Consider the following 27294-nt stretch of genomic DNA (forward strand, 5'->3'; position numbering starts at 1 on the left):
GACAGAGAGAGTGAGCAAAGAGAAGGATAGAGTGAGAAAAAAGAAGGACAGAAAGAGAGAGAGGAGGCTATAGAGAGAGAGAGAGAGAGAGAGAGAGAGAGAGAGAGAGAGAGAGAGAGAGCAAAGAGATGGATAGAGAGAGTGAGGGAGGATAAAGAGAGTGAGCAAAGAGAGAGAGAGAGAGAGAGAGAGAGAGAGAGAGAGAGAGAGAGAGAGAGAGAGAGAGCAAAGAGAGAGAGAGAGAGAGAGAGAGAGAGAGAGAGAGAGAGAGAGGAGGCTATAGAGAGTGAGCAAAAAGATAGAGAGAGAGAGAGAGAGAGAGAGAGAGAGAGAGAGTAAAGAGAAGGATAGAGAGAGAGAGAGAGAGAGAGAGAGAGAGAGAGAGAGAGAGAGAGGGAGGATAGAGAGAGTGAGCAAAGAGAAGGATAGATAGAGAGAAGAGGAAATAGAGAGTAAGCAAAGAGATAGATAGATGGATAGAGAGAGAGAGAGAGAGAGAGAGAGAGAGAGAGAGAGAGAGAGAGAGAGAGGAGGAGGAGGAGGAGGAGGAGGATATAGAGAAAGAGATAGAAGGAGGATAAGAGGGGAGAGAAGGATACAGAGAGGGATGGTAGATAGAGAGAGTGAACAAAGAGACAAATATATATATATATATATATATATATATATATATATATATATAGAGAGAGAGAGAGAGAGAGAGAGAAGGGAGAGAGAGATGAGTAACAAAAAAATGTGAGATGGTTGGAGAGAGGAGAAGAGAGGAAGGGAAGATGGTAATAGATAGAGAGAGAAGGGGAGGAGAAAGGTTGGTGGTGGAGGGGACTAGGTTGGGCTGTGCGCTAGGAGGTGGTGGGAATAGTTAGAGAGAGATTGTTCAAGTAGAGAGAGAGAAAAACCAAGAAAAGCTCCCTCCATTGAGCCCCCTAAGTGACCATCCCCCTATGCAAGGGAGCCCAAACTAATCCCCAAAGGGAAGTAAGTTCAAAGCTTTGCAAAAAGCTTCAAACTTCTCTCATGAGAGAGCCTTTGGGAATAAATCTACCATGTTGTCCTGTGTTGGCACATAAGCCAAGCTGATTTCCCATGTGGAGCATCTCTCTGTGACATAATGATAATATACCTTAATGTGCTTTGTGCGAGCATGAATAACTGAAATTCTCAAAACTCCTATAACGCTTTGACTATCAGTAAAGATGGTAGTGGGGCTAAGGGCACTCCAATACCCAGATCAGCAAAATAAGATGTCTGAGCCAATCACACTCAACTGTAGCTGTAAACACTGTCATGTACTCAACTTCACAGAGCTAGAAGTGACCACAGTGGGTTGCTTCTTTGCTGAGCCATGATATACATGAATCACTAAGGCAAAAGCAAAAACCACTTGTGGGCATTCGTGTGTCGTTAACATCTAGCTCAGTCTAAGTCTAACATCTAGCTCAGTCTAAGTCTCTAAATGTAGGCAGCTATGATTTACCCCCCTTGGGATAAAACAACCCAAAGTGCTTGGTACCCTCTAGTTAATGGAACACTTGTTTGACAGACTGCCGATGCTTTGTGCCTGGGCTATGTATGAATCTGCTCAATACTGAGACCACATACTGAATGTTGAGCCTAGTGTTACATAAGAAGATAAGGCATCTAATAGCTTCTTGATACAAGCCAACATCAAAAGGGTCATCTGCATCTTCTAGACTAAGTCACAAATCAAGTTCCATAGGTGTAACAAACAAGTTTACAGTCTCCAAGATTGAACCTCTTCAACAATGCCTTTATGTATTATGTTTACAGCATAACAATGCCATCATTACGCTATCGAAACTCAATGTCCAAATAATAGTGTAACTGGCCAAGATCTGACATTTCAAAAGACCTCTATAAATTAGCTATAAAAACTGAAATATGATCATCATCAAGGCCTATGAGCAGCATGTCATTAACGTACAGCACAATGACTAAAAATTCATCTTTAGTCCTCTTAATGTAGAGGGTATTATCTCAATAGGACTGTTGTAAAAACCTTATGCAACCAAGTATACATGTATCTTCTCATACCATGCTCTGGGTTGTTGCTTAAGACTATACAAAACTTTTTTGAAATCTACATACTTTTGATTCTTGATCTTTTTGAACAAAACCACAAGACTGAGATACATAGATCTCCTCACATAAATCTCTGTTCAAAAAGGTAGTTTTGATGTCCAATTGATGTATATTCCAACCTTTATGTGCTGCTAATGCAATGATACTCCACATGGTAGTTATGACATGCGGGTGTAAAAGGTCTCACCATAGATTTTGATTTGTATAAACCTTTGCCAACAAGATTTTCTTCACGTTTAAGCTTGCAAAGCCATTTTGTGCCAATGGCCTTCTTTCCATGAGGCAAATTAGACACCTCCCAAGTATCATTATTGAGTAAAGCATCATATTTAGATTACATAGCACCCATCCATTGTTTTGATTCCTTTGCTTCATCAAAAGAGACAGGTTTCTCTTCATTACATAAACTGGCAATAAGAGCATGACTTGCATCAACATGAGATGCATGATGAGAACCTGCACGTGTTATATTAGGCAAAGGAGCGGCTAATTTGTTATCATGTAGTGTTTACACTAGCCATTTGGCATACTTTTTGACTCCTCAATTTCCCTTCTTTCCTCATCATCAACTGCATCATCCACATTTGCGTCATCAATACGTTGATCTGTAAGCTAAAAAACATGCTGATTTTTAACCTATGTGGGCCATTTTTTGAGCATTCCTTTGAGTACCCAAATGCTATACATCAATGTGTTCTGCATTGAACAATGGAAGGATAGTGTCGAATATGTCCTGTGAACGTACATTTTGTTGTTTTTTACATGAAAGCAAGGGCTGAATTGCATCTTCCACAAATACAACATCTCTACTCTCACAAGAATCCACTTGATAGGAGGATGATAGAGATAGTAACCTTTACTTCCCAAGCTATACCCCACAAAAATACATTTAATAGCCTTATCGTCAAGTTTATTACTGTGAATTTGCTCAGGCACATAAGTAAGACAACCAAAAATGCATTAGTGAGCCAGGAAGGGATTTCTACCAGCCAGAAAGGGATTTCTACCATTCCAAGCTTCAAAAGGCATAATTGTATGCAAAGCATTTTAGGACACCTGTTTAAAACATATGTTGCATACATGATTGCTTCTAGCTAGAAACCATGAGGTAACTCCTAACTTTTGACCATACAACATCTCCATGAGAGACTCGTTTTTTGCGTTCAGCTACACCATTTTGCTGAGGTGTATAGAATACAATACATTAGTGTTTTATCTCATGATTAGCCATGTATGCATGAAACTCCTTAGACATATACTCCCCCCCCCTTCCCCCTTCTCGATCAATATGCAGGGTACCAATCTTACATGTATAAAGCATTTGTCCTGTTTCTTTGGCTTGTCGCCTTCATTGTTTGCAGGCTTGCCCCATGACTCTAATTTTGCCTTGTAACTACCTTGAGAAAAGAATTGACCTTTGCCTCTTTGTTGAGACTGGCAGAGCAAAAGCCTGATATCTTATACTCATGATAGATCTATTTTGCCTAGATTGCTCTTCATGCAAGAGCACAGAAACCAACTCGTGAAACTTTAAGATATTTGGATTGCCTTTCATTATAGGTCTGATGGTAGAAGCAAAACTTTGATATGAGTCATTCAAGATAGTAAGCACCAATGAACTGTCAGGATATACTTCATCAACTTTGGCCAACGGCTCCTTAAAATCCTTGATTTTTGTAAGGAGACTATCCATGAAGTCTTCCTCATTCATATGTCATTCATATGCCCTGACTCTAATTTCTTGGGTAGATAAGCAACACGTGCTTCATTACATACCTAGGTATAATGATGACAAGCATGTTTAGCACTCCTGCATAACCAAATGTGAGGATACTCCTCTTGACTGAAAAATCAAGCAATGCATGTTTCTGAACATCTCTTCCATCCCACTTTGTTTGTTCTTGTGTAGGAGGTATGCTGTCCTCCTGTGGTAATGTACCATGTGAAACTAAGTCTGTGTCTGGAGATGTGCCTCATATTCTTCAGAGAACGTTTCTCAGTAATAACCACAACATTCCATAGCACTTTGGCTACAAATACATACCGCATCATATAGGACCATAACGGGTATTTGGTCCCGTCAAGCTTATCCTTATAACATCCGAAATACATTATTGTTTGCCATTTTTGATAATACCCAAGCAAGTAATCACACAACCCACATATGCTAAATGATCCTTTGATGAAACCAAGGTGGCTATGCTAATAAGGCCACCTGTATGAAAGAAATGCAGAGTAAAGTGAGTAGAAATTTTACTTGTATAGATGTAGAGAGATCAATGTCACTGAAGAGTAGCTCATAGATAAGATCCTATGTGGCGTGTATCTGCACACCCATCTTTGTAGTTGAGAAAAATAATAATTTTTGCTAGCAACTTGGAATATTATGGGTGGAGCATTTGAAAAATCTCTCTTATGCAACCGAAGTAAATAGGCAGCTATAGAGAGTGTAAAATAGGCACCGTTATTTATGAGCGAGCGCATTCTTTAACGCTTTCTAAAGTTGGGTTACGACAAGGAGGCAAAATTTCGTGTGTAAATTTGCAAGCGCATTCTTTAACGCTTTCTAAAGTTACAAGGAGGCAAATTTCGTGTGTAAATTTGCAGGAGGGAAAACGAGAAGAAAGGGATAAGGGGTTCCACTGTCTCCTCGACTCCTTTGTTTTCTTGCGAGGAGGGGGGGAAGACACATCTGGGCCTCACAAATGCCAGCCAGTTGATGAAGCACGAACTGTCTTCCAGACTCCAGAGAGAGAGAGAGAGAGAGGGTAAACCATATAAATCTCTGCTTGTCTTGTTAATGGGTATGTGGGCAGTGGGCTGATCCGGTCATCCGAGCACATTCATTTGTGGGTTCTTTTGCTTGCTTTCTCACAGACAGCCAGCCCGGTTAGAATCAAAATTCTTTCTTGTATACTTTCTTCTGCAAACCCAACGGTCTGCACAGTCTGTCTCATCCAATCGGCACTTCTCTTTTTATACACACCCACCCCCTTTCCAGCGCAGAGCCCAGACACCTTTTGATGGAGCTTTGAATATTGCCCCCCCCGTTCGCCTTGTATTGATTCTTAACCTATTTTTCCCTCGGTGAACAGTCCGTCGGAGGCCCACACAGTCTTGAATTCGCCCCCCCGCCCATCGCCCTCAGATTGCTCCCAGAGCAATGGAGCCCCATAGCTCGTTGGTGGGCGCCCGTCAAGACCTTCTGCAACCTCTGTTTTCGGAGCTCCCATTCTGCACGCTAGGATCTTGAACCTCTGCAAGCGCTTTGGGCCTCGGATTTCTGCAGAGCTCTTCAACAGCAAGGGACCCTGGCAAAGCTACGGTTTCGGATTCCTGCAGAGCTCTCAGTTGAGAAACTAGGACATCTTGTGCCCAATTGGGACTCTGCGGTCTATGGTTCCTGATCAAGGCACGATTTTCAGAATCTGCAAGTGCCTGCAGAGCTTTCAGCCAGAAGGACTCATCGGCCAAATTGGGTTAGCATCTACAGAATTACCCCCCACTTTTGCATAATTCAGGTAAGCACAGGGGGGTGGAGAGAGAGAGAGAGAGAGAGGGAGGGAGAGAGAGAAGGATGGGGGATGCATCTCTCAGAAGCTCATGGGGCTGGGAAATGCCTAGCTATGATCCTCGTAAATCCTTCGACACAGGCGGGGCATTGCAAGCCAGTGATGATGATGATGATGAGGATGCCGCTGCCCTCTTGGATAAAGCTGCTGAGGCATCGGCTGCCAGCCCAAATGCCATTTCCAGACGCCACTCCCTTCCCATCATTGCAGCCCCCCCACCACCCAATTACATGACCCAGAAGGCTGTCTACTCTGCCCTTGCAAGCAAACTGCTGAAGCTCCACGAGCAGGTCTTGGTAAGTAACCTTTTGTTACGGCATAGTTCTGTTATGCTGTAAGATATTCTTTAGAGTTTTCTCATTACAAAATCTCTACACATGATTGTTTTATTCTCAGCAGTAGCTGTAAACTCATCAATTTTGAATGGCTAGGAGAACATTGCCTTGGCAGTAAAAAAGCTAGTTGTAGGTCGAAACCTTGATGTCTGACCATCAACATCTCTGCAAAAATTGGCTATTTTGAACATAATAGGCTATACACCACCTCTATCAGCTCGTATGATTGAGGAGGGATAATTTCAGGGTGAGCTCTCATTGAACTTTTCAACTAGGGTTTGTACTCTAGATGTAATGTGAATCCCTACTCAAAAATGACCTTTCTATAGTAGCGCTGGAAACAATGCAAGTAGTAGTGTCCTGATTACTAATGACATAAGATTAGGGTTTTCAGAAGTGTATGAGAGAGAGAGAGACCTCATATAGAGATGGAGAAGGAGTTTCTCTTCTTGTAATTTAATCCACACTGGTAACGTAGAGTATTGTCGTATATACTCACTCATGCAATAAACCTAGTGTGAAACCAACCATTGCTTCATAGGCGAGTTGGTAGTGCTTTGGAAGCTCATAGCTGACATGCTGAGTTCGAATTTGACTCTGTGTGCTGGATTGTGAGGGTGTCATAATGTAAGGGTGCGGCCGTATGGGGATGTGGTTGTGTGTGTATTTTAGCAAAATCTCAAAAAAAAAAAAAACCCCTAGTGTGAAACCATGAATGGAGGTACATGCTCAACGTTTCGAGCTGGAGCTTCCACCCGCTGCCCGCCTGCACCATTCTTAGTCGTTGGTCTTTTACCCCGCCCCCGCCCCCCCCCACCCAAAAAAAAAAACCCACCCTGGTTCAGCCACGGATTTCTTTAGAAAACTCCTTTCATCAGATTCCCTCACTTCTCAGGTGGAGGCGAGGGAGAGAGTCTAGCAGCATACGTGTGAGGTCGTGCCCCCCGGTCTCCAGGCCCGTTTTCTCTCTCACCGAGCTGAAAGAACGCTGAACCGCAGAGTACCACGCACAGAGTGGAGGCACAGCACGCGGACGGAGGCCAACAACCACCCACTCCCCCCCCCCCCAAAAAAAAAAAACCCCAAATATCCCGTGAACCACCATAAAGGTGGGGGATGAGGGGAGACCAAGGGAATTTTCCCTATATAGAGGGGTTAATTTCACCCCAATCCACTATGTGGGATATTAGACTGCCACATGGCAGCGTGAGAAGCGGAGGGCCAGAATCCATTCCAACACCCCTTGGATGTGAAGCGAAGCCCGATGTCGAGTAGGAGCTGATGATGCTCTGATACCATGAAAGAATGCGGAGCGCGGAACAACAGAGCATCACGCAAGCGGAAGCATAGCACGTGGACGGAACCACCGTAAAGGTGGGGGATGAGGGGAGACCAATGGACATTTAGCCCTATATAGAGGGGCCAAGTTGACTCCAACCCACTGAGTGGGATATTACACTTGCCACATGGCAGTGTGACGTCACATGCATCCTGCACTGGGATGCCACGTGGACATATCTATACAGTAGGTGCAGGACCTGTAGTGGAAACTGGTCCCTTGTGAACCCCGGTCCGGGATGAGTCGGCCAAGGTTCCACTCTAAGCATCCAAGGCACATGAAGGAATGCCAGTCTGTACTGTGAGTCACCCTCTGGAATGATGACAGGTGTTCCGGGTGTTGGCTTGTAGCCATATACCAGGCATTTGAGTCTTAGGGCATAGTTGCATGTAGGAGAAGGCGGCAGCCCTTTGGGCTAGCAGAAAGGGGTTGGTATCCCTTGACTAAGAGACGGGGTAGGCCTTGGGTCCACCCTAAGGGGCCAAGAGGCTCATAGCCATTGCCCATTGCCCATTAGCCAAGACTTTGGCTGGGCATGGTGTCCGCCAGGCCTGGAGGCATGGGCAGCAAGGCGGCCAGGCCTAGAAGGGCTAGGGGCCAAGTCGGCCAGCACCCAGGTAGGCTGGACAGCAAGGCAGGCCAGTGCACAGGCCTGGGCAGCAGCTTGGACAACATCTCCAAGGCGGCCAGTTGATATGTGAAAAACGCATATTAGAAAGGCAATATTCAGGTCATGGAGCATTAAAACAGGCCGACTGTTGTTATGCATCCACCAACCAGCATAAGAGGTGCTATAAAAGCATTGCATAACATTTCATTTGTTCATCTTACAATTCACAAAGGGCTGAAGTCTTCCAAGGGCCAGGACAGCCAAGGGGAACTTTAAAGCCAAGGTGAAGGTGAAACGTTAAGAGTCAGAAGATTTACAGATTTGCATTATTCTAATAAAGCAAATACACCATTTGTGATGGGGGCCTTCCAGAGGGTATTCGGGGCCCGATATTGTGTCGGACTCTCTCTCTCTCTCTCTCTCTCTCTGTCTCTGTGTCTCTTTCTCTCTCTCTCTATTTTTGTTCATCTTACAATTCACAAAGGGCTGAAGTCTTCCAAGGGCCAGGACAGCCAAGGGGAACTTTAAAGCCAAGGTGAAGGTGAAACGTTAAGAGTCAGAAGATTTACAGATTTGCATTATTCTAATAAAGCAAATACACCATTTGTGATGGGGGCCCTACAGAGGGTATTCGGGACCCGATATTGTGTCTGACTTTGTGTGTGTGTGTGTGTGTGTGTGTGTGTGTGTTTCTCTCTCTCTATTTTTGCACATCTCTCTCTATCTTGTGTGTTATCTTCATCACGAACGATTGCTAAATTATGTCCATTGAAGTACTGATTCTATTCCTCAAGCTTCCGCATGTTGCACGTGAGGAGCAGGAGGGCAAGATTTCATTCTAGCACCCCCTTGGGAGCGAAGCCCGAGGCTGAGTAGGAGTTGACGAGGCTCAGATGCGAAGCCCGAGGTTGAGTAGGAGCTGACGAGGCTCTAACACCATCAGCAGAGCAACATGCGTGTGGAAGCATAGCAAGCCGATGGAGGTCAACAACCGGCTGGGTCCCCCCCCACCCAAAGATCCCATGAAACCACCATAAAGGTGGGGGTTGAGGAGAGACCAATGGGCATTTAGCCCTATATAGAGGGGTCAAGTTGACCCCAACCCACTATGTGGGATATTACATTGCCACATGGCAGCGTGAGGAGCAAGATTTCATTCCAACATGAATATCCTGTGAACCACCATAAAGGTGGGGGATGAGGGGAGACCAAGGGCATTTTGCCCTATATAGAGGGGTTAATTTGACCCCAACCCACTATGTGGAATAACAGACTGGTCACTCCCACATGGCAAATTGAGAAGGGGAGGGCAAGAATCCATTCCAACATGAGTTACGAGATTCACTCCGTGCCCTTCCATGGGGAAAGTGTCCAGGCAAGGATGGCTTGCTGGTCTCTCTCTTTCTGTGTCATTGGGATCTCATGGAAGATGGTTTTTCACTCAATGAGATCATGGCCTCAGGTCACACGTCAGAGAGACTCTACGAGGGGATGATTCACTTGATTGTAACGTCATCAAACTCCATGATTGACATGTCCAAACCTTGCATGCCATAACTCCGCCTTGTGCATGGCAGGAATACGAGGTAACCAAACAAACATCCTGTGCCTTCTTCTCAAAAGAATCCAAGTGGTTCAAAGTCCCAAAACTAAGAATGACATGGTCTTTCTCTCTATCCTTGACTGTGCATGTCTAATCTTTGAAATGACCGCCTCTACATCCACCGACGCGAGCGTTCGACAACGACCACCTCACGGAGTGCCTTTGCCTCACATCAATGTGAGCCTTCGTCATCGACCGTGCTTCAGCTCCAACATCGTCTTTGCTTCTGCACTGGTCTTCTACTTAGAGTCTCCTCACATCGGAGGACCTCTTGTACATATTTTCACTCACCATCATATATACACTCACTCACCGATTTCATGCTGTGTTGTTTTGCTCTGATCTCTCGTACATCTGGTCCTTTCGTCCTTTTTCCCTCACACCTGTTGGACTATCCCATGACTCACATCAGTACCTGGGCTGCGCCATGGGCTGGTCGGGCTGCACACGTGGCTGCCCAGTCTGCTGGCCGCCTTTTCTTCTTGCCACCGACTTGATCCTGGTGCTTGTGCCCTATCTTCCGATGCCCTAAATGTGTCCATAGCCTGGCCGGAATGCATGTCCATGTGCGTGCACATAACAGAACTTGAGAACCTTGATATGCATGAAGGTGACAGTATGATGGATCATGTTACGAAGATTCAAGATCTTCGGGAATAGTGACGTAATATTGATGAGGTCATTCCTGAAAAGGGACTTGTATTCATGACAATACAGTCATTGCCAAAGTCCTACCTGAATTTCCTCACTTCTCTTACTTTGTCTCTAGGGATATTCTAGAACCCATACGAATTCGAGGAGTTGGTGGGTTGCTTGCCTCAGGCAATTGTATTCAGCTTCTGAAGTTATTCATCAGCATTTTCTCTCTCTCTCTCTCTCTCTCTCTCTCTCTCTCTCTTTCAGTGTTTCCCTTCTTTTGTGCATGTGTTTCCGTTGCCCTCTGACATGGTATCAAAGCTGATGCATTAGATCCTGGACATGCTTCACACCTTCAATTTTCAGCCTGTTTTGCTGCTGTTCGGGGCCTGTTTTCAGCGAGAAGGAGCTTTCAACATTGTTGTTTTTTGACTTGCACTTGCTGGGGAGGTCCTTGCTGATTTGCCGACATTTGATCGCTGATTTTCACAGTTGCATTGCTGATTTCCAGCCTTGTACTTCTGTTTTCCAGCCATCTTTGTGTCAGAAACCTCTCTTACACCTGAATTTTCAGCAAACGATTGCTTCATAGGGGGGACAATGTCTTCTTTGGACTTCAAGCTGCCATCTTTACCCATTTTCCCTGAAGGACAGCATCTGGACGGGACAAACTTCGACGTTTGGAAGGTGAAGATTGAGTCTATTCTCGAGACTTATGATTTGGCAGAGATTATCACAACTCCTCGACCGAATTTGGTTGAAGCAGATCTCAACAAGGAGGAGGAGGAAGAACGAAAGAAGGAAGCCCTCATATGGGACAAGCTCAATGCTCGGGCTCGTTCTCAATGGCAAAAATGCAGTCCTCTCTCACATCAAACTCGAGATGTCGGCCTCTTCCATTTGGATGGGTCTCGGAGATCTCTATGACCGTCGGACTCCCATGAAGTGAGCTTCTCTTGTGGTACAACTCAACAAATTGGACTTTTCAAAATCCAAGACCACGAGGGAGCACATTAACAAAATGCAAGCTCTTTGGCATTAGATTTGCTCTTGTGGAAAAGAGATCGGCTCGAAGGATATGGCACTTTTGCTTCTCAATCAGCTTCCCGCATCCTTCGACAACTTCTACCTACTCCTCTTTGATCACTTCCGGACAGATGACAGAACTCAAGTGGGAAGAGGTCGTCTCTATGGTACTTGACCATGAGAGCTGGAATGCCTCCACCCAGTCCTGGAAAGGGGATCAAGCTTTCACATGCCAAATTAACAAAAACAAGAAGGCTAAAGGTAAAGGTAATCACTCTCAGCGTGAGTCCAAGGACAAAGGCAAGTCCACCTCATCGTTGATAGAATGCACAACGGAAGATGGAAAGTGGAAACACAAGAGAGAGTGAGAGAGGAGTTGGGTTGACTAGAGGAGTTGCGACAGTCCGACTGGACTCCCATCCGTGTTGTAGGCTCTTACAGGAAAAGACGGGAGGTGGACCCGTCTTTTCACATTGGTATGGCTGCCCGTTGGCGATTATGGATCTGGGAGGGACGGCCTCTTTCGCAGCTGACTTGGGACCCCGGGGAATGGGAGTGGCCTGCTGTGGAGACCGGCGCTAGGCATACTTCCTTTTTCGGGTATATTGTTCGGATTGGGAGACACTGCTTGCTTCGACGACAGTTACATAGACCTACGCGTTTGGGCACTTGGCTACATGCAGGTCTCTCTCATGCTTTCCTGACACAGTACTGGGCATCTATTTGGAGGCTGAGGATTGCTCGGCGGATCACTCTCTTTTTTTGGTTGACTGCTCATGCTGGTCTTGCCGTTGGCACTTGGGGTGCCTTGATGGGCCATGATCCCATATGTATATGCTGTGATCATCAGGTTCAGGAGTCTCAGGCCCACTGCCTCTGGTCGTGTCCAGTGGCTTCCTCTGTTTGGCGAGCAGTGGCTCTACTACTCAGCAGAGCTGGTCAGCATGCAGGTTTCCTCAGTTGGGGATCTGTGTTATGGCTCCTTCCTTGGCCGGGACCACATGTGTTCTTTGAGGGTGAGGGCACCGATGCTGTGCTCATGCTTACGGCGACGGGGTATCGGCGGGGGTACCTTAGTATGATTCCACCAGACGCCTTGCAGATGGAGCATTGGCATAGGGATGATGTTTTTATGGTGATTGTTGCGATTGCGATGTGGAACATTTGGAGAGCTCGTTGTCTCCATGTCCTTAGTCACACGCGGCAATCGACACGTGATACTCTAGTCTTGATTTGGCTCGATCTTATCCGTGCACTGCGCTCCATGTATGATGATTCCTGTCTGCCTTCACAGACAGCTCAGGATAGACACCAGGCCTTCATTCGACGATGGGGGCGCACGGGTCTCTTCTTCAGGATTGTTGGAGGACATGCTAGATGGGAGTACACTCCCCCACAGTGGTTCATATTGCACACATCACATCATCCACCGTGATGTAGCACTGACCGCTCACAGGCTACACGCCTCTCAGTGCACAGTTTGTATGCCCCCTTAGTAGGCCACCACTGGTACTTCGGGGAATTTTTCATACTCAGTAATATAGCTCTGTATTTCCTCAAAAAAAAAAAAAAGAGAGAGTGAGAGAGAGAGATGGAGAGGAAACACAGGTGTAGACCTGCTCTCAATATCACCAACCAAGAATACAAGTCCCGAGCAAGAGGGAGAAGGCCTCGTATGTGAGGGACTGCAACAAACAATGCTAAGCAATGAAAAAGAGTGAGGGAGGGACCAGCTATATATATGCCCATGTAGGGGCAGCCGACCAGTCTCCACGACTAGGATAAAATGTCCAAGACTCCATGAAATGGGGAAAATATGGGAAAAATGATGTGAGGGGTGACTAGCCCCTCTAGCTAACATGGTCAGTCCTAAAGGCTAAAATAGGACCACACAGGAAGTCTGCAGCAAGGGGATGATGTCTAACACCGCCTCTTTGTCACCATATTGGACATGTTCCTATGGGAAAGGACTCTAGGAAATTCGAGAGAGCCCAAAAAGTACAATTACTGAGAACGGGAGATTTCCATTGCAAATGCATGTGCACAAATCATGGATGCATGTGAATGCATTAAAAGATTTTTGCTAGGGAATGACGAGTTTTTGTGTCCAGTCTTCTTGGATAGGTAGTACTGGGGACGCCTGGTATTGCAAGCTACTTATCCACAATGAATGCTCTTGTTTGTTGACGTATTTTGGATATTTTACAAGCTCAAAGCATGTGAAAAGAGGCCCTAATAGAGATATTTTGTATAAAGGCCCATTTATAAGATGTTGAGTTCACACTCATTTAAATATGAGTGGAAATTGTTATTTAAAGGTTGGGCATCATATGTGTGTATTTGGCATTAATGATTCGTGGAAAGATGGAAACAAACAGAAGGTGCCAGATGTCTCCAAGAGAAATGGTTTCCATATACATCATATACGTGGACTTTCCAAAACGTGATCACCTCGAACCTTTAAAGCAAGTCGTGAGGTGGGCACAAGGGGGAAAACTGGTTTTTTTTTTCTTTGGTGACAGTTGCTATTAAGTGACACCCTCTTTTCGACAATCAGAAGTTGTTTCTTTCTCTGTCTAGTCATCGTATTTCATCAAGAGCACCCTTCCGACTAAAGTAACTGTTGTGTCGCGACAGGGCGACTTTGTTGCTGGGTGGTGTTGAAACAATGAGTTTGGGCCAGCGTTGCATTGAATGATGATGGCGGTGCATGATGTCATGACCCTGTGTTTTTCTCTAGACAATATGCAGGTGTGTACGGGGACATGGTGGACAGTGTGAATGGCATCAGTTTGGAGTTAAAAAAAAGGAAACCTATGTGTGGACAACCCCAAGTGTGAAGGGGACAAAGAGATTTTAATTTAAAAGGTTTTATAACCTTTGGTGGCCTAAGGGCCAAAAACTAATTTGGGAGGTTACTCCACTTTTGGGAGACACGCCTCTCTCTATCTCTCTCTTGCTTTTTGGAAGAAAACAAGGGGCTGGCAGGCTGCTTCTGGGCGCTTCTCTATTTGTGCAAAAGCGGAGGGCTGAACAGCAGGAGGCAGGCTGGGGCTGCGGCACATGCTCTCTCTCTCCCTCTCTCGCTTGGCACACAGAGGGCTGGACTGCAGGCGCACAGGGCTGCATACTCTTCTCTCTTGGTGAAAAGCAAGGCGGGCAAGGCTGGAGCCTGAAGCGTGTGCTCTCTCTCTCTAGGAAGAGCCGGCTGCAGTACACGCACAACCTACAGGAGCTTTTGCTTGTCGGAAGGCTGGTCGGTGCTCTCCCTCTCTGTTGGGGAAAAGCTGGGGGCTGGACTGCGCTCACTCTTCCTCTCACTCTCTCTCCCTCTCTTGGAAGGAGGCACAGGGCTGTAGGCGGCTGCAGGAAGTGCACAGCCGTGTGGGTTTCTCTCTCTCTCCTGCACACTTGTGGGGCATCAGCTTGGTGTTTGGTGGTTCCGAACACATGAACACAGACATCATGTTGATGGCGTTCAGCTGATGGAACTTTCAGTTTCTCTTTGCTTTGGTTCGGGACCCTTTTGGAAAGGGTTTATGGACTGTTTCGTGGCAGTGCTACGAACATGAGCAATTCCGGGACTTTTGAGATTAGTTCGAGGACTGTTTATGGGCTGTTTTTGGTTGGCTGCAAATTCAGCTATGTGCTTGGGTTTCCGGTTGCAAGTACAAGTCACTTGAATGTGTTCCTTGGCATGGGAGTGATGCAAGCTTGCTCATGGAGCAGATTGTTTTCTTCCTGCTGGAAAGGAACAGAGGGACCTACAGTTATGGGCATCTCTATGTTTCCAGATGTTTCATGAGGGAATAGGTAACTAGATGTATGCCGTTGTTGGCATTGTTGTTGAATGGTTCTGTATGGAAACATGACAAAGGTTTCAAAGGGAAACAAGCCTAAGGGTTTCATGGGAAATAGGCCGTAGGTTTCTCGAGGAAACATGTTTATGGTTCTCGAGGAGATAGGTCACATGCAGGCAGAAGGTACAGGAATGGACACATGTTTGGTACAACCTTGCTACTGATTGGACAGGGGACAAGGAATCCATGACAGAGATGGATAGTACCCTTGGAAGGTAGAGAGGGTTGGTGCAGGTGTGTCGATTGTATGGTATGCTGTGCTGTGATGCGAGTTCTCTTTTGGGAAACAATTTGGGAGTTTGTGTTGTGATGCAGAAGCACTGGATGTGTTAGGGTGTGATGTTGTTCATAGGGTGAGAGGCTATGGATGGTTGTGGCAGCCCTGATCATGGGAGAAAGCTTCTGTATGCAGACTCAATGTGTGAGAGTCTTTTGATGTGAACAATGGCTGGACTTATTTGTGGATGCTGAGTGGATATGAAGCCATGATGCACGGTCTTTGCAGGCTTCAGGAGTTCTACTGTGATGGCTGAGTTTCCAGCCTTATTGTAATCAAAGCTCTTATAATCAATTAAAGAAATACCGCAAGGGACGCCATTGCCTTTTGGGGCCAATCGGTGTCCGTGTACTATTTGCAGGAGCACTCTAGCTCCCCATGTTTGTTTTCCTTTTCTTGGTCCTCAAAGGTGTTGAAGTGTTTTGTGTGCGAGTGTTTGTTTCACACCGCCCTTTGGTTTCGTCCGAAGACTGGAGGCCGGTTTACACATGACTACTGATCATTGGGTAGGACCATAGCATGGCTGTGAAGAAGGGATCGTGGTACTGTTTGAACAGGCAAGAGAAGTGACCTGGCCGGCAAGGTTGTATGATATTGGGGTAACAGAGGACTATGACAAGATGATATCGAGTTAGTTGGTGTCCCGCCAAATATATCGGTATCAACTGAACCCGAACCTGCTGCTGCCCGGTGTTGAACCGTACTTGCTGTAAGTATTGTACATGCTGTACAAACCGTACCAGAATCCATCGTACCTGCTACTGTTTATTTTATGTACATGTACCATGAATCTGCTGTACTTTGCTGTTCATGTCACTACTGTACTCTGCTGTACACATGCCATGAATCTGCTGTACTCTGCTGTACACATACCTGTACCTATAGTACCCTGTTGTACCCGTACCTCATGTACATGCATGCTGGCTGCGTCTGGTTGACTGTTCGTATGCTCAAGTGAAGCTATGTTGATTCCTATAAGCTATAAAGAAGCACTACTGAAGCTGTATTGATTCTGATATGTTGTGGGAACTCTAAAACCTCGACAGACTGCTGTGGGGAGTTATTTTGGATGTACAGAGGCTTTTCCCCAAATGTATGAGTTGGTTGTATGTAATATGCGGAAGCTTCAGAGAAGGATCGGTACTTCAAAACTCAGAAATCAGCACTCTTTTCGCGACGGAATTAACGGACAAACTGAAAGGAGATGTGCAGAAAATAGAGAGAGAAGGATGGAGAGGACACAGTATTGGGTCCCAATTACCCTCTGTAGGGCCCCCACCACGGATGGTGTATTTGCTTTATTAGAATGATGTAAATCTGAAAACAAATACAGAAATCTTGACCTTTTCTTGGCTGGAAAATCCCTGCCCTTGACCTCCAAAAGTCCACCCCTTTGCTTGGCAATCTCCTTGGCTTGACTGGCCCTTGATTGGCTTGAGCACTTGGTGAAAACTGAGATGAATGATGGGATTATGGCCTCCACTATTTATACTCCTCCTCAGGAGCAATCGGCCAGCTGAAAAACAGGCAATGTCCCACGACTGGTGAAAATTCAGCAATAAATCCTGAATTAAATCCCAAAAAATACTGCCTTTTTTTCCTAACAGGCTGAAAGTGATGCGCCTGCTTCTGATTGGCTGGACACAACTTTTGTCCACAATCCCAGGGCTGGGCAGCCTGTATGGGCTGCCCCATACATGCCCTACAGCCATATAAAGGCTGTAATCTCCTGGAGATTGCCTTATCTGTGCCCTAGGGTTGTCCTACAGCCCCTCCATGGCTGGTGGGTTCAGCCTGGGCCTTCCTGGCCCTCATGGGGGTGGTTCTACACCATTCCCATGCCCACACTTAGATCCGGGGTAGCCCTATGGGCTGGCCCCTTGCCCTAAACATAATCTACTCAGTGATCTGGCATCCGGTACCATACCAAATACACAGAACCACTGACATCATTCTAGAGGGAGACTCACAGCGCGGACTGGCACTGTTTCATGTGCAGGACAGTGCACACCTGACCTTGGACTCATGTGCAGGACAATGCACACTTGACCTCGGACGACTGAGATGGATCCCTGGCTGACTCGTCCCGGACTGGGCTCACATGGGACCAATTCACCATCCCAGGTCCTGCACCTTCTGTACAGAAATGTCTACGTGGCATCCAAGTGCGGGATGCACGTGACATTGTACCAAGGATTATGGTGGAAAAGTCTAATGAAAAGACCAAGAAACGACGCCCCTGATGGAAAAGTAGAGGGAAGCTAAGCCGAAAGAGGAAGGCAGCATGCTTTGGTGTTGGCTGGTGTAGAGCCTTCTGCCGCCTGACCGTGAGAAAAAGCATTAGGGAAACACCGATGCTTTTTGGTCCTTTTTTTTTGTGTGTTTCTCTGCAGGGGGGTTTCTGCCAGGTAAACCCTAGCTTATGCCTACTGTATAGTGTACTTTTTGCCATGGAAACTGTGGCTATTTTGTCTCCTAAGGTTGGACTGCTGCTCAGCCGTATGGGTGGACCAGGTGGGGAAAGACCCCTTTTGCAAGGGCCTTGCTGGCAACATGCCATTTTTCCGACGGGCCTAAGACATGTTGGATATCATGCCTAAGCAGCATGCCGCATCAACCTCAACCAAGGGGGATCATATCCCATAGGGTTATTTTGCATTCCGTCTCATGGTGGGTCTCAAGTTGGTTAGAAATGTTAGGTATGATACCTACAATGTGTGTTAAATGCGAGTATGGAAAGTGTACTGATACGATAAGGTATGTTAAGTACGCCACTCTTTTTTTAGTTTGAATAGCATTAAGTATAATATATGGTATATTAAAGTCAATTACGTACACTTAAGTATAAAATCAATAACGTACACTTAAGTATAAAATCAATTACGTACACATAAGTATACACCACTCTTTTGAATAGCATTAAGTATAATATATGGTTTATTATGTACACATAATGTCTGCCGGCGGTATGAGAAAGCATTTAGGATGTGCATGTGTGAGGAAGAGAAGTGGAATAATAAGGTCTAGGACAAATAGTGTAGAAGCTTGTGCATTTTGTACAGTGTACAGAACCCACAGAATTCCTGCACAGTATGCGTGAAGTACACCAAGTACTCATTGCTTGGACTCTCAGAAGACATGACTCACATACTTGTCTAGCATGGCAAGCAGACTGCTATGTGAATCTCTGAAGATTCCCATTGCAGGGATGCTACAATACTGTCATTTAGTTTCAAAGATATGCTGAATTATTTGAGTGCTTGCACTGCGGTGCAACGTCGTCGTACAAACATCGTGAAGAGCACCTTCTAGATCATGTGAGGATGACATCCTAGGCCCTAGGGATGGTCTCTCTTGACAAAGTGAATCTGGGCAATGTATTTAAATGGTTTAAAAGAAGATAAGTTGGGAAAGAGGGAGAATTCAAGGGATACAAGATTACAACTGATTTACAACAGGCTGAAGTATGCATGGATCCTCATATACTGCAGATCAGCACTGGCTGCATGTGATGGACTCTGACATGAGCAGAGGATTCTTGAGAGTTGTCATGTGTACTTTGCATTTACTTTTTGTATTCAAGCCATTTTGGTACTTTTCAAAGCTGGTGCAAGTTCTTTTGCATATTCAAACCTATGTGTGTAAGTGTAGGATCTGTTTAAACACCAAATAACTTGAGAGGATAAAGCCATCAATGATGCTTTGCTATTCTATTTTGTTATGCGATGTATTCTTTACCCATTTTGAAAGTTGAAAGCATATGTTTGAACTGAATTAAGAATTTATTTTGCTGTTCCGAAGGTGTCACAAGAGGAAATGCTGGAGTTGAGGCAAGAAGCAAGTGATCTGCAAGAGTATTCAAATGCGAAAATTGTCCGATTAACTCGTTATCTTGGTGTTTTAGCTGAGAAAGCTCACAAGCTAGGTGTGTTAACTCACTGCTTATTATCTGTACGATAGAGTTGTTCCTTCTATCCGTATTTGTTTAATATTTGGAGAGTTGACAATAAGACTGGCTTTGATGATATTTAATTTATCAATCGTGACTCTCTTTTTGTGTGTGTGTGTGTGAGAGAGAGAGAGAGAGAGAGAGAGAGAGAGAGAGAGAGAGAGAAAGAAAAAAAGAAAGAAAAACCATGGAGAGATTGGATGTTACGTAAGCAAGATGATCTTATGCATGTGTCCGCAAATGCATTGTATCACCTTCTTGTTGAGGATAAAAGATGGGTCACAGAGAAGGCAAATAAAGAATGGAACAAGAGACATAATCGCTCTTGGTGGAGAGTTACTTTGGATAGAGGATGGCACTCTAAAGTTCCATATCAAGGCAAGGTCTTTCTTTGGTGGATGGTTGTGGGTGGCCTTCCTGTTGGATCGCATCTCCGGCGGCGAAAGATTGCTTCGGGTCACTGCGTCTTTTGTACCACATGCATGGAAACTAGTCATTGTCCTGTCGCCAAGAAGGTTTGGGCTTTTGTGTCCCAGGTATGGTGTGCGGTTACTCATGTTTCAATTTCGGCCACGGATTGGGTTCTTGGGCGGCTTGCTGTAGGGGTGCCGGGGCCGGAGCATGAGTCTTTCTTTGACTTCTTTCGATGGGCGGGAGTTTGGCATATTTGGCTCACCAGGAATGCATTCATTTTCGATTCGGCTTCAGGTGTAGTGGGGCATATCCGGCGCATTCGAGGACTGCTATTATGGCAGATTTCTTCAATGGTTTTGGGACGTGTGATCAAGCAAGAGAAGGCTGACATTTGGCTTCTTACAGTTCGGGCTACTTCTTTCTAGATGCTCGTCAGCGTGGACTTACTATTTCATTGGATTGGTAGTTCTGGGGGGTTTTTAGGTTTTTGGATTGGTGGTTGGAGCCGCACTCTTTTTTTTTAGCCATGTGGCTGTTGTAGTTACAGTAATACAAATCAACTTTACGAAAAAAAAAAAGAAAGAAAGCTGTATTAACGTCTACTAGAGGCCGAACTCGACCTATGAGACAAATCAATGTACGACTGTCAATGTCCTCTGGATGTCCAGAAAAAAAGGACAAAATGAACATGAAATAAACTGTGAAAGTACTGAGCTAGTGGGGGGGTGTGATGGATGGAGCACTACTGCTAGAGGCTCAATCCCGTCAAGTGGGAAAGACTCCGTTGGACACCCACACGCTTAATAGCACAACTTTAAAACCACAAATTTGAAATGGACAACTTAATACAGCTTGAAATTTAAATGAAATGAAATGGAAAGATGGACACCAGCACTGGGGCCGGAACGGGCCGACCCCCCCCTCAATATATGATATATTTATTGGGAGTATTTAATAAATACAATGCTCCATGGGTTCCAAGAACCAGATAATGTCCATGTACATATGAAAACAGTACCAAACAAATAGGCTCGAATTTCGATGTAGAAGCTCGAAGCAGAACGACCACTAGTGTGGTCCAATCTCTACGGTCCTGTGCTTTCACTGGACTCCGCGGAGAGCGCCTCACTGGTGTTCCGAGACCACGCACAAACAGGCGCTCTCGTACTAACGCCTGGCTCTCCCGATCTCAGCACCTTTGGACCGAGGTTCGCCAATATAGCTTGGACAACCCGGCACCGAACGGGTGTTGGTCGAGCGGGATGAATCCCTTATCAGATTTAAACATAAAATACTTTATTGAAATCTGAAATTCACTTACTTGTAGATGGTTGATGGAAAACCAATACTCGTGGTGTTTGTGCAGAAGATGAAACCACCCAAGAGATGTGAAGTTTTCTTATAGCCGCCAAAGGAAAAGAAGTACAACCTTGTGCAAATAGGCGATAGAAAAAAAAAAAAACTGCCTTGGGAGAAGTTAAGTCTCGCTGCAGGAACACAGCCACCCGTTGTATAGGAGAAGGTGGCTCAGCCTCAAGAAGCGTGGAAAAACAACCAGTATAGAGTGGCCTGGCTGCAGATGAACGCTCTGACTGCAAAGGGGTAGTGTAGGTGCCTGTCGTGGAGAGAGGTAACCTGCTGGAAGAGATGCGCAGGAGAGCTCACAGGCGTCTACAGAGGCAGCTCCGTCTGCTGGTGGCAGTCTACTGTGGGTACCACGCTGCCTGCTGGTCCAGGAGGAGTCGCCGGCTGCTGTACAACCTGTAAGAGGAGGTAGCGCAGCAATGTGGAGGTGACAGCCGCCTGTAGGAAGGGAAAGAGAAGTGATGCAGACGCCTGCTGTAGCCAGGGCAACCTGCTGAAAACAGGCGCAGCCCACCTGCAGCAAAGTCAGCCGCCTGTAGAGAGACAGGCGCAGCCAGCAGCAGAGGGTACTGCAGTCGTTGTGCAGGGAAGGCAGCCAGCCGCTTGGGAAAAGCAAGCGAAGAGAAGATGGTCGCCGGTTTCTCAATGCAAGAAGGTGGAAGCGATGGGTGATGAACAAACGCAAGAAGTGATTCCTTTTAATAAAATTAAAGTGAAGTTTTACTCCACGCTTGCATGTGGGTGGGGAGTTTGGGTAGGTGACCATGCCCACCCCCACACTCACTTAAGTGGGGCTCCCCACCTTGGCCCCTAAGTGGGTGCCCAAAGGGGGTGCCCACATTTAAGTGAATGTGAACACTTAACCTTATAAATTAAAAGGTTAGAATAAAATAATAAAAACAACATGTGCGACATACTTACCACCTGTTCACATGCACTAAAACTCGTCAGAATACAGAGCAGACTTCACGACTCATTGGCAGGCGTCCCCGCTCAGTAAGTAACACGTCAAGCAGGCAAACACACAAATACATGTCATGCGAAAACAGTTTCAAACATGCAAAATATGTGTGCATGTGCAAATAGTAACATGGACATATCTCCCGTTCATGGAACAAGTACAAAATATCTGTCGGCACAAAACTGGCACGACATAAAAACATAAAAACCTGGTCTTCCTATGGAGTGACAGTCCCATAGGTAAGACAGTTCCAGGCACGAGTCTCCCTATGGTGTGACAGTCCCATAGGCAAAACACGGCACGAATACTGGCTCTTCCATGGCGTGACAATCCCATGGGTCGAACACAGTCCAGGTCATACACGGGTGGCACTGGTCTGGCTCTTGTCCATACGACACCATCCTGCTAACACACGGGTGGCACCAGTCTGGCTCCCGTCCATGTCAGCAAAATACTGGCCTCTTCACACGAGACACCGGCTTGGCCTCAAGTGAACGAGACGCAAAAACTGGAGATGGACCAAATGGTCGGCCAATTGGTGACATCCCCCCGGGCTTCTAAAGAGTTGACCTCAACTGAAAAGCCTCAAGATATGCCTGCAACAATTGTGGATAATCTGCAAAATAATCCTCATTTACCCACTTGGCATCAATAGGCAAATAATTCTTAAACTTCACAAGGTATCTCCTGGAAAGCTTTCCTGCAGGTAGCTTTCTGTCCTTGTGAAAAACAATCTGTTTTGGCTGGAGGATCTCCTCAAGCTCTTCAATCTCTGGCGGATCTTCTGTGACAGGCTCATCAGGATCTGGCCCCACATATTTGCGAAATAGACTCACATGAAAAGCATTGTGAATCTTCCAATGACTAGGTAAAGCAAGCCTGTAGGACACTTCATTGATCTTCTGAATCACCTTGAAGGGTCCATAATAGCGAGATCCTTCTCGTCCTGGCCTCTTCCGAAGCCTAGCCTTCTCAAATTTCAGCAATACCCAATCACCTTCTTTGACTTCCATGTCCCTTCTATGCTTGTCAGCAGCCATTTTATGCTTGTCTTGAGATGTTGCAATGGCTGTCCATAGCTGACCAAAGGCAACATTCAAGTCACGAACATATTCATCAGCTGCAAATATCTCATCCTTTGTACGAAGGATAGGTGGCAAAACCACTCTGCCATAAATAATCTCAAACGGAGCCTTTCCTGTGGAAGCATGGATCGTATTGTTGTAGGCAAACTCAACAAGTGGAAGATACTTCTCCCATGCACTCTTTTGATCTGCCACATAACTTTTCAATAAATCCAACACAGTTGAATTTGCAGCTTCACTTTGGCCATCCGTTTGGGGATGATAAGCTGATGAAAACTCAAGCTTAGTACCCATATTATCAAACAAAGCCCTCCAAAATAGGCTTGTAGTCCTGGGATCTCTATCCCCAACAATGGATTTAGGCATACCATGATGCTTGAAAATATTAGCAAGAAAAAGCTTTACCATATGATCAGCTTTAATGGTTTTCTTGATGGGCAAGAAATGAGCTTGCTTGCTAAACCTGTCCACAATAGTCCAAATAGCATCATTCCCATGCTGGGATCTAGGCAAATCCATAATAAAATACATCGTGATACTTTCCCAAGGTTGCGAGGGAATAGGCAATGGCTGAAGCAAACCTGGAGGCTTTTGCCTGTCAAATTTCACCTTTTGGCAAGTGATACATGCACGCACATAAGCCTCAATGTCTTTACGCATGCTTGGCCAAAAGAAATACCTCTGAATCATGCGAGTAGTAGGCATAATATCTCTATGACCAGCATATGGTGGAGCGTGACATTCGTCCATAACCTTTGGACGCAAATCCTTCACCACACATAGGCAATTATCCTTCATGAGATAACCCTCGTTGATAACATAAGAGGCATGTGAATGACCAGCCATCAAATCAGTCCATATATGGCAAAAATCAGCATCTAAATGATACAAATCTCTCATAGCAGATAGATCTCCATGAGAGGCCACTGAGACTGCAGCAACATAAGGCCTCCTAGATAATGCATCGGCCACCACATTTTTCTTTCCTGGAGTATGCACAATCTGAAAATGAAACATGGAAAGAAAGTTTGCCATTCTCATTTGCTTCTCTGATAGCTTGGTTTGAGATAGAAAGTATCTCAAGCTTTGATGATCTGTCTTGACTACAAATTCAGCCCCAAGAAGGTAGTGTTTCCAAATCTTTAAGGCGTGAATTACAGCCAAGAGCTCTTTCTCATAGATATCCATATGAAGCTCAGCATCATGCAAACGACGGCTCTCGTATGCAACTGCATGCCCTTCCTGATTTAGGATAGCTCCTATGCAATCACCACAAGCATCACATTCAACCACGAATGACTTGTGCAAGTCAGGAACAATCAATACTGGACCACATATGATCGCATGCTTGAGCTGCAAGAAAGCATCCTGTTCCTTTGAAGTCCATTTGAAAGCAGTTTTCTTCTTCGTGAGATCATGTAGAGGAGTGGCAATCATAGCAAAATGCCTTATGAAACGCCTGTAGTACGAACATAATCCCAGAAAACTACGTACTTGATGTACGTTTTGCAATTCGGGCCAATTCCGAATAGTCTCGATCTTTGCAGGATCCATTGTAACTCCATCTTTGGATACAATATGACGCAAATAATGAATCTCTGAAAGGAAAAACTCACTTTTCTTGGCATTGACGAAAAGTTTATGCTTCCGCAACTCTTCGAACACTGTGACCAAATGAGTTCTGTGTTCCTGCTCATTCTTGGAGAAAACCAAGATATCATCAAAGAAGACTCCTGTAAACTTGCGATGGGGTCGGAATATCCTATCCATCATACGATTAAAAGTAGCAGGAGCATTGGTGAGACCAAAAGGCATTACCAAGAATTCATATAATCCGAAGTGAAACCGGCCTCTGATAGAAAACCAGGGTGCGGTAGATTAGCAATCACCCGTCCACTTGTAGTCTAGATGTGAAACAAAGCACATATTGGAGCTAGAGTGCCCAAATCTGAAAACATAGCGACACCTGTTGGCCCCAAAGCTTGGCGCCCCTTGCGGTATTTCTTTATTCAATTATAATAAAATGAATGGCTGAGTACAACACAAAGACCAGCCAAGAGTTTACACCTGTAAGTCCAATTTGACGGCCCACAAATCCTTCTCAGCACAGAGGATCTATGCACACAGATCTGTGTCTTCAAACAACACACTGTGCCTCCCTCTGATCAGCCAAGATCACAAAGCAGGCCAGCCATGGGCATACATCTGGCATAACTCAAGTGCATGATACATCTTCTCAGCTCAAACATACATGTGCTGTCCAGTCTCTGTCTCAACCCTTGTCAAGCTGCCATACCCCTCCTCTCACAAGGGGCCAGATAACACATATCTGCAACAGACATCAAGCAGTAGAAAGAGAGATAGATGAACAGAAACAGAGCTTACCAAGTTCAGCTCGTGAAACAACACTGGAGGAAGCAACAGCACCAATCTGTACTTGCAGGCACTTGTATGCACAACCCTGCTTCACACGTGTGCTTGTACTTGCCTGTATCCTCCTCCTGATGTCCACTCTTATGCTGTCCTTGAAAAATACAGATCTGAAAATCAGCACAGTACCCGTCTGTAACGCCTCGGGATACGTGCCAGGAGTTGTACTTGCATAAACAGCCTGCTGTCTACTCTTCTACCTGCCTGTATCTGAGTTTACAGTCCTGTCCAGCCAGTTTACGCCACCTGCAGCAGCTTGCAGCAACTGTACTTGCTGTACCTGGCTGTCCGTACACTGTACGGCAGCCGTACAGTAATGTACTGCTGTTGTACCTGCTGGTACAGCCTGAGCAGACCTGTGCGCAGAGAATCCAGCAGCAACTAACAGCCGCCTGTGTGTAGCGTGGACCAAGGAAGTGCCTGCAGCCTGTCCGTACAGGCTGTACGGCTGGTTTGCACAGGAAAAACTGCAGCAAAGAGTCTTCAGCAGTCGCCCTTCTCCTTTCACTTCTCCACGCTTGAGTACATGCGCTTCAAGAAACTCCACGATTCCCTCTTGTCCAAAAGCTAGAGAGAGAGAGAGAAGAGAGAGATACACTTACTCCAAAAGTGGAGTGACTCTCCCCCAAATTAATCCCTAGGGCCCCAAACTTTAATAAGTTCCTAGGGCCACTAAGGCCTAGGGGCAAACTTCAATAAACATTAAAACTTAATGTTTCTAGTTCCCCCCTTCACACCTAGGGATGTCCACACATCTTAAACTCTGTCCGGGCACCCCCCATGTGAATCATAAAATATTCTGACTCTGCAACCACCATGCCCACACTTGTACTGTTCCATTTTCACAGGGCCATGACATACCCCCCTCTTGAAAAATGGCAAGCGTCGTCGATTGCATTCTGGTGATGCATCAAAATATCCAAAGTGAAATATACAATATGGCAAGATCAGCGTCCCAATCTCTCTGAGCCATACACATGTATCAACATTCACTGCAAACCAATGGCATAGTAATAGTCCAAGTTGTATACCACTGTGAACCATACATATCCACAAAAATCTCCATGTGACTAGTACACATATATCATAGAAGTCCCATAAACAGATGTATTGTCAGCCTCAGTACCTTCGGATGAGATAAAATCTGCACCAAGCAACCTCTAGATGTCATCTGAGCCTGTCTGTATCAAGGGAGTGGAGGTGCTACCCCCCTCTTGAGCATCAGGTAATGCTCCAGACCCATGCTCTGCTGAACCTGAATGAGCCACAATAAGAGTCGGCTCTAACTCAAAGGCATCGAGATAAAGCTGCAAAACCTGAGGTGAATCTGTTAAGTCACCTTCCTCCATCCACTTCGCATCCATCGGTGAATAGTTCTTGAACTTCACAAGATAGCGACGGGAAACTTTACCTCGTACCTTCCTTTCTTTATGTGCCAGTATCTGCTCTGGAATCAGAACCTCATCAAGTTCCTCAACTTCCGGCTGAGCCTCATCTGATACATCCTCAGGCACATCCCCACGGAAAGGTCTAAGAAGACTCACGTGAAAAGCATTGTGAATCCTCCAGTGATCTGGTAACTTCAAACGATAGGTTACCTCACCAATTTTTTCCAAAACCTGAAAAGGCCCATAATATCGCATGCTCAACTTAGGGAATAAGCGCTCTTTACCCTTCATCTTCTTGAGTCTAGCCTTTTCAAAGCGCAAAAGAACCCAATCACCCAATG

At 45.5% G+C, this 27294-nt stretch overlaps 1 protein-coding gene across 1 annotated transcript in view; it reads left to right on the plus strand.

Moving 5' to 3' along the window:
- Positions 1-4618: 4618 nt before the first annotated feature.
- Positions 4619-27294, plus strand: part of LOC147605409 (kinesin-like protein KIN-14B) — a 110630-nt gene continuing 87954 nt past the window's right edge. Inside the window, exons 1-2 of the mRNA XM_086793696.1 lie at positions 4619-5971; positions 19163-19286. Of these exons, the coding sequence (XP_086649822.1) occupies positions 5681-5971; positions 19163-19286 (415 nt within the window). The 5' untranslated portion in view covers positions 4619-5680. The remainder of the gene's footprint in view (positions 5972-19162; positions 19287-27294) is intronic.

The sequence above is a fragment of the Cibotium barometz genome, chromosome 59, assembly GCF_041138505.1.
Source record: "Cibotium barometz isolate CiBa-2024 chromosome 59, ASM4113850v1, whole genome shotgun sequence".
Classification (NCBI taxonomy): Eukaryota; Viridiplantae; Streptophyta; class Polypodiopsida; order Cyatheales; family Cibotiaceae; genus Cibotium; species Cibotium barometz.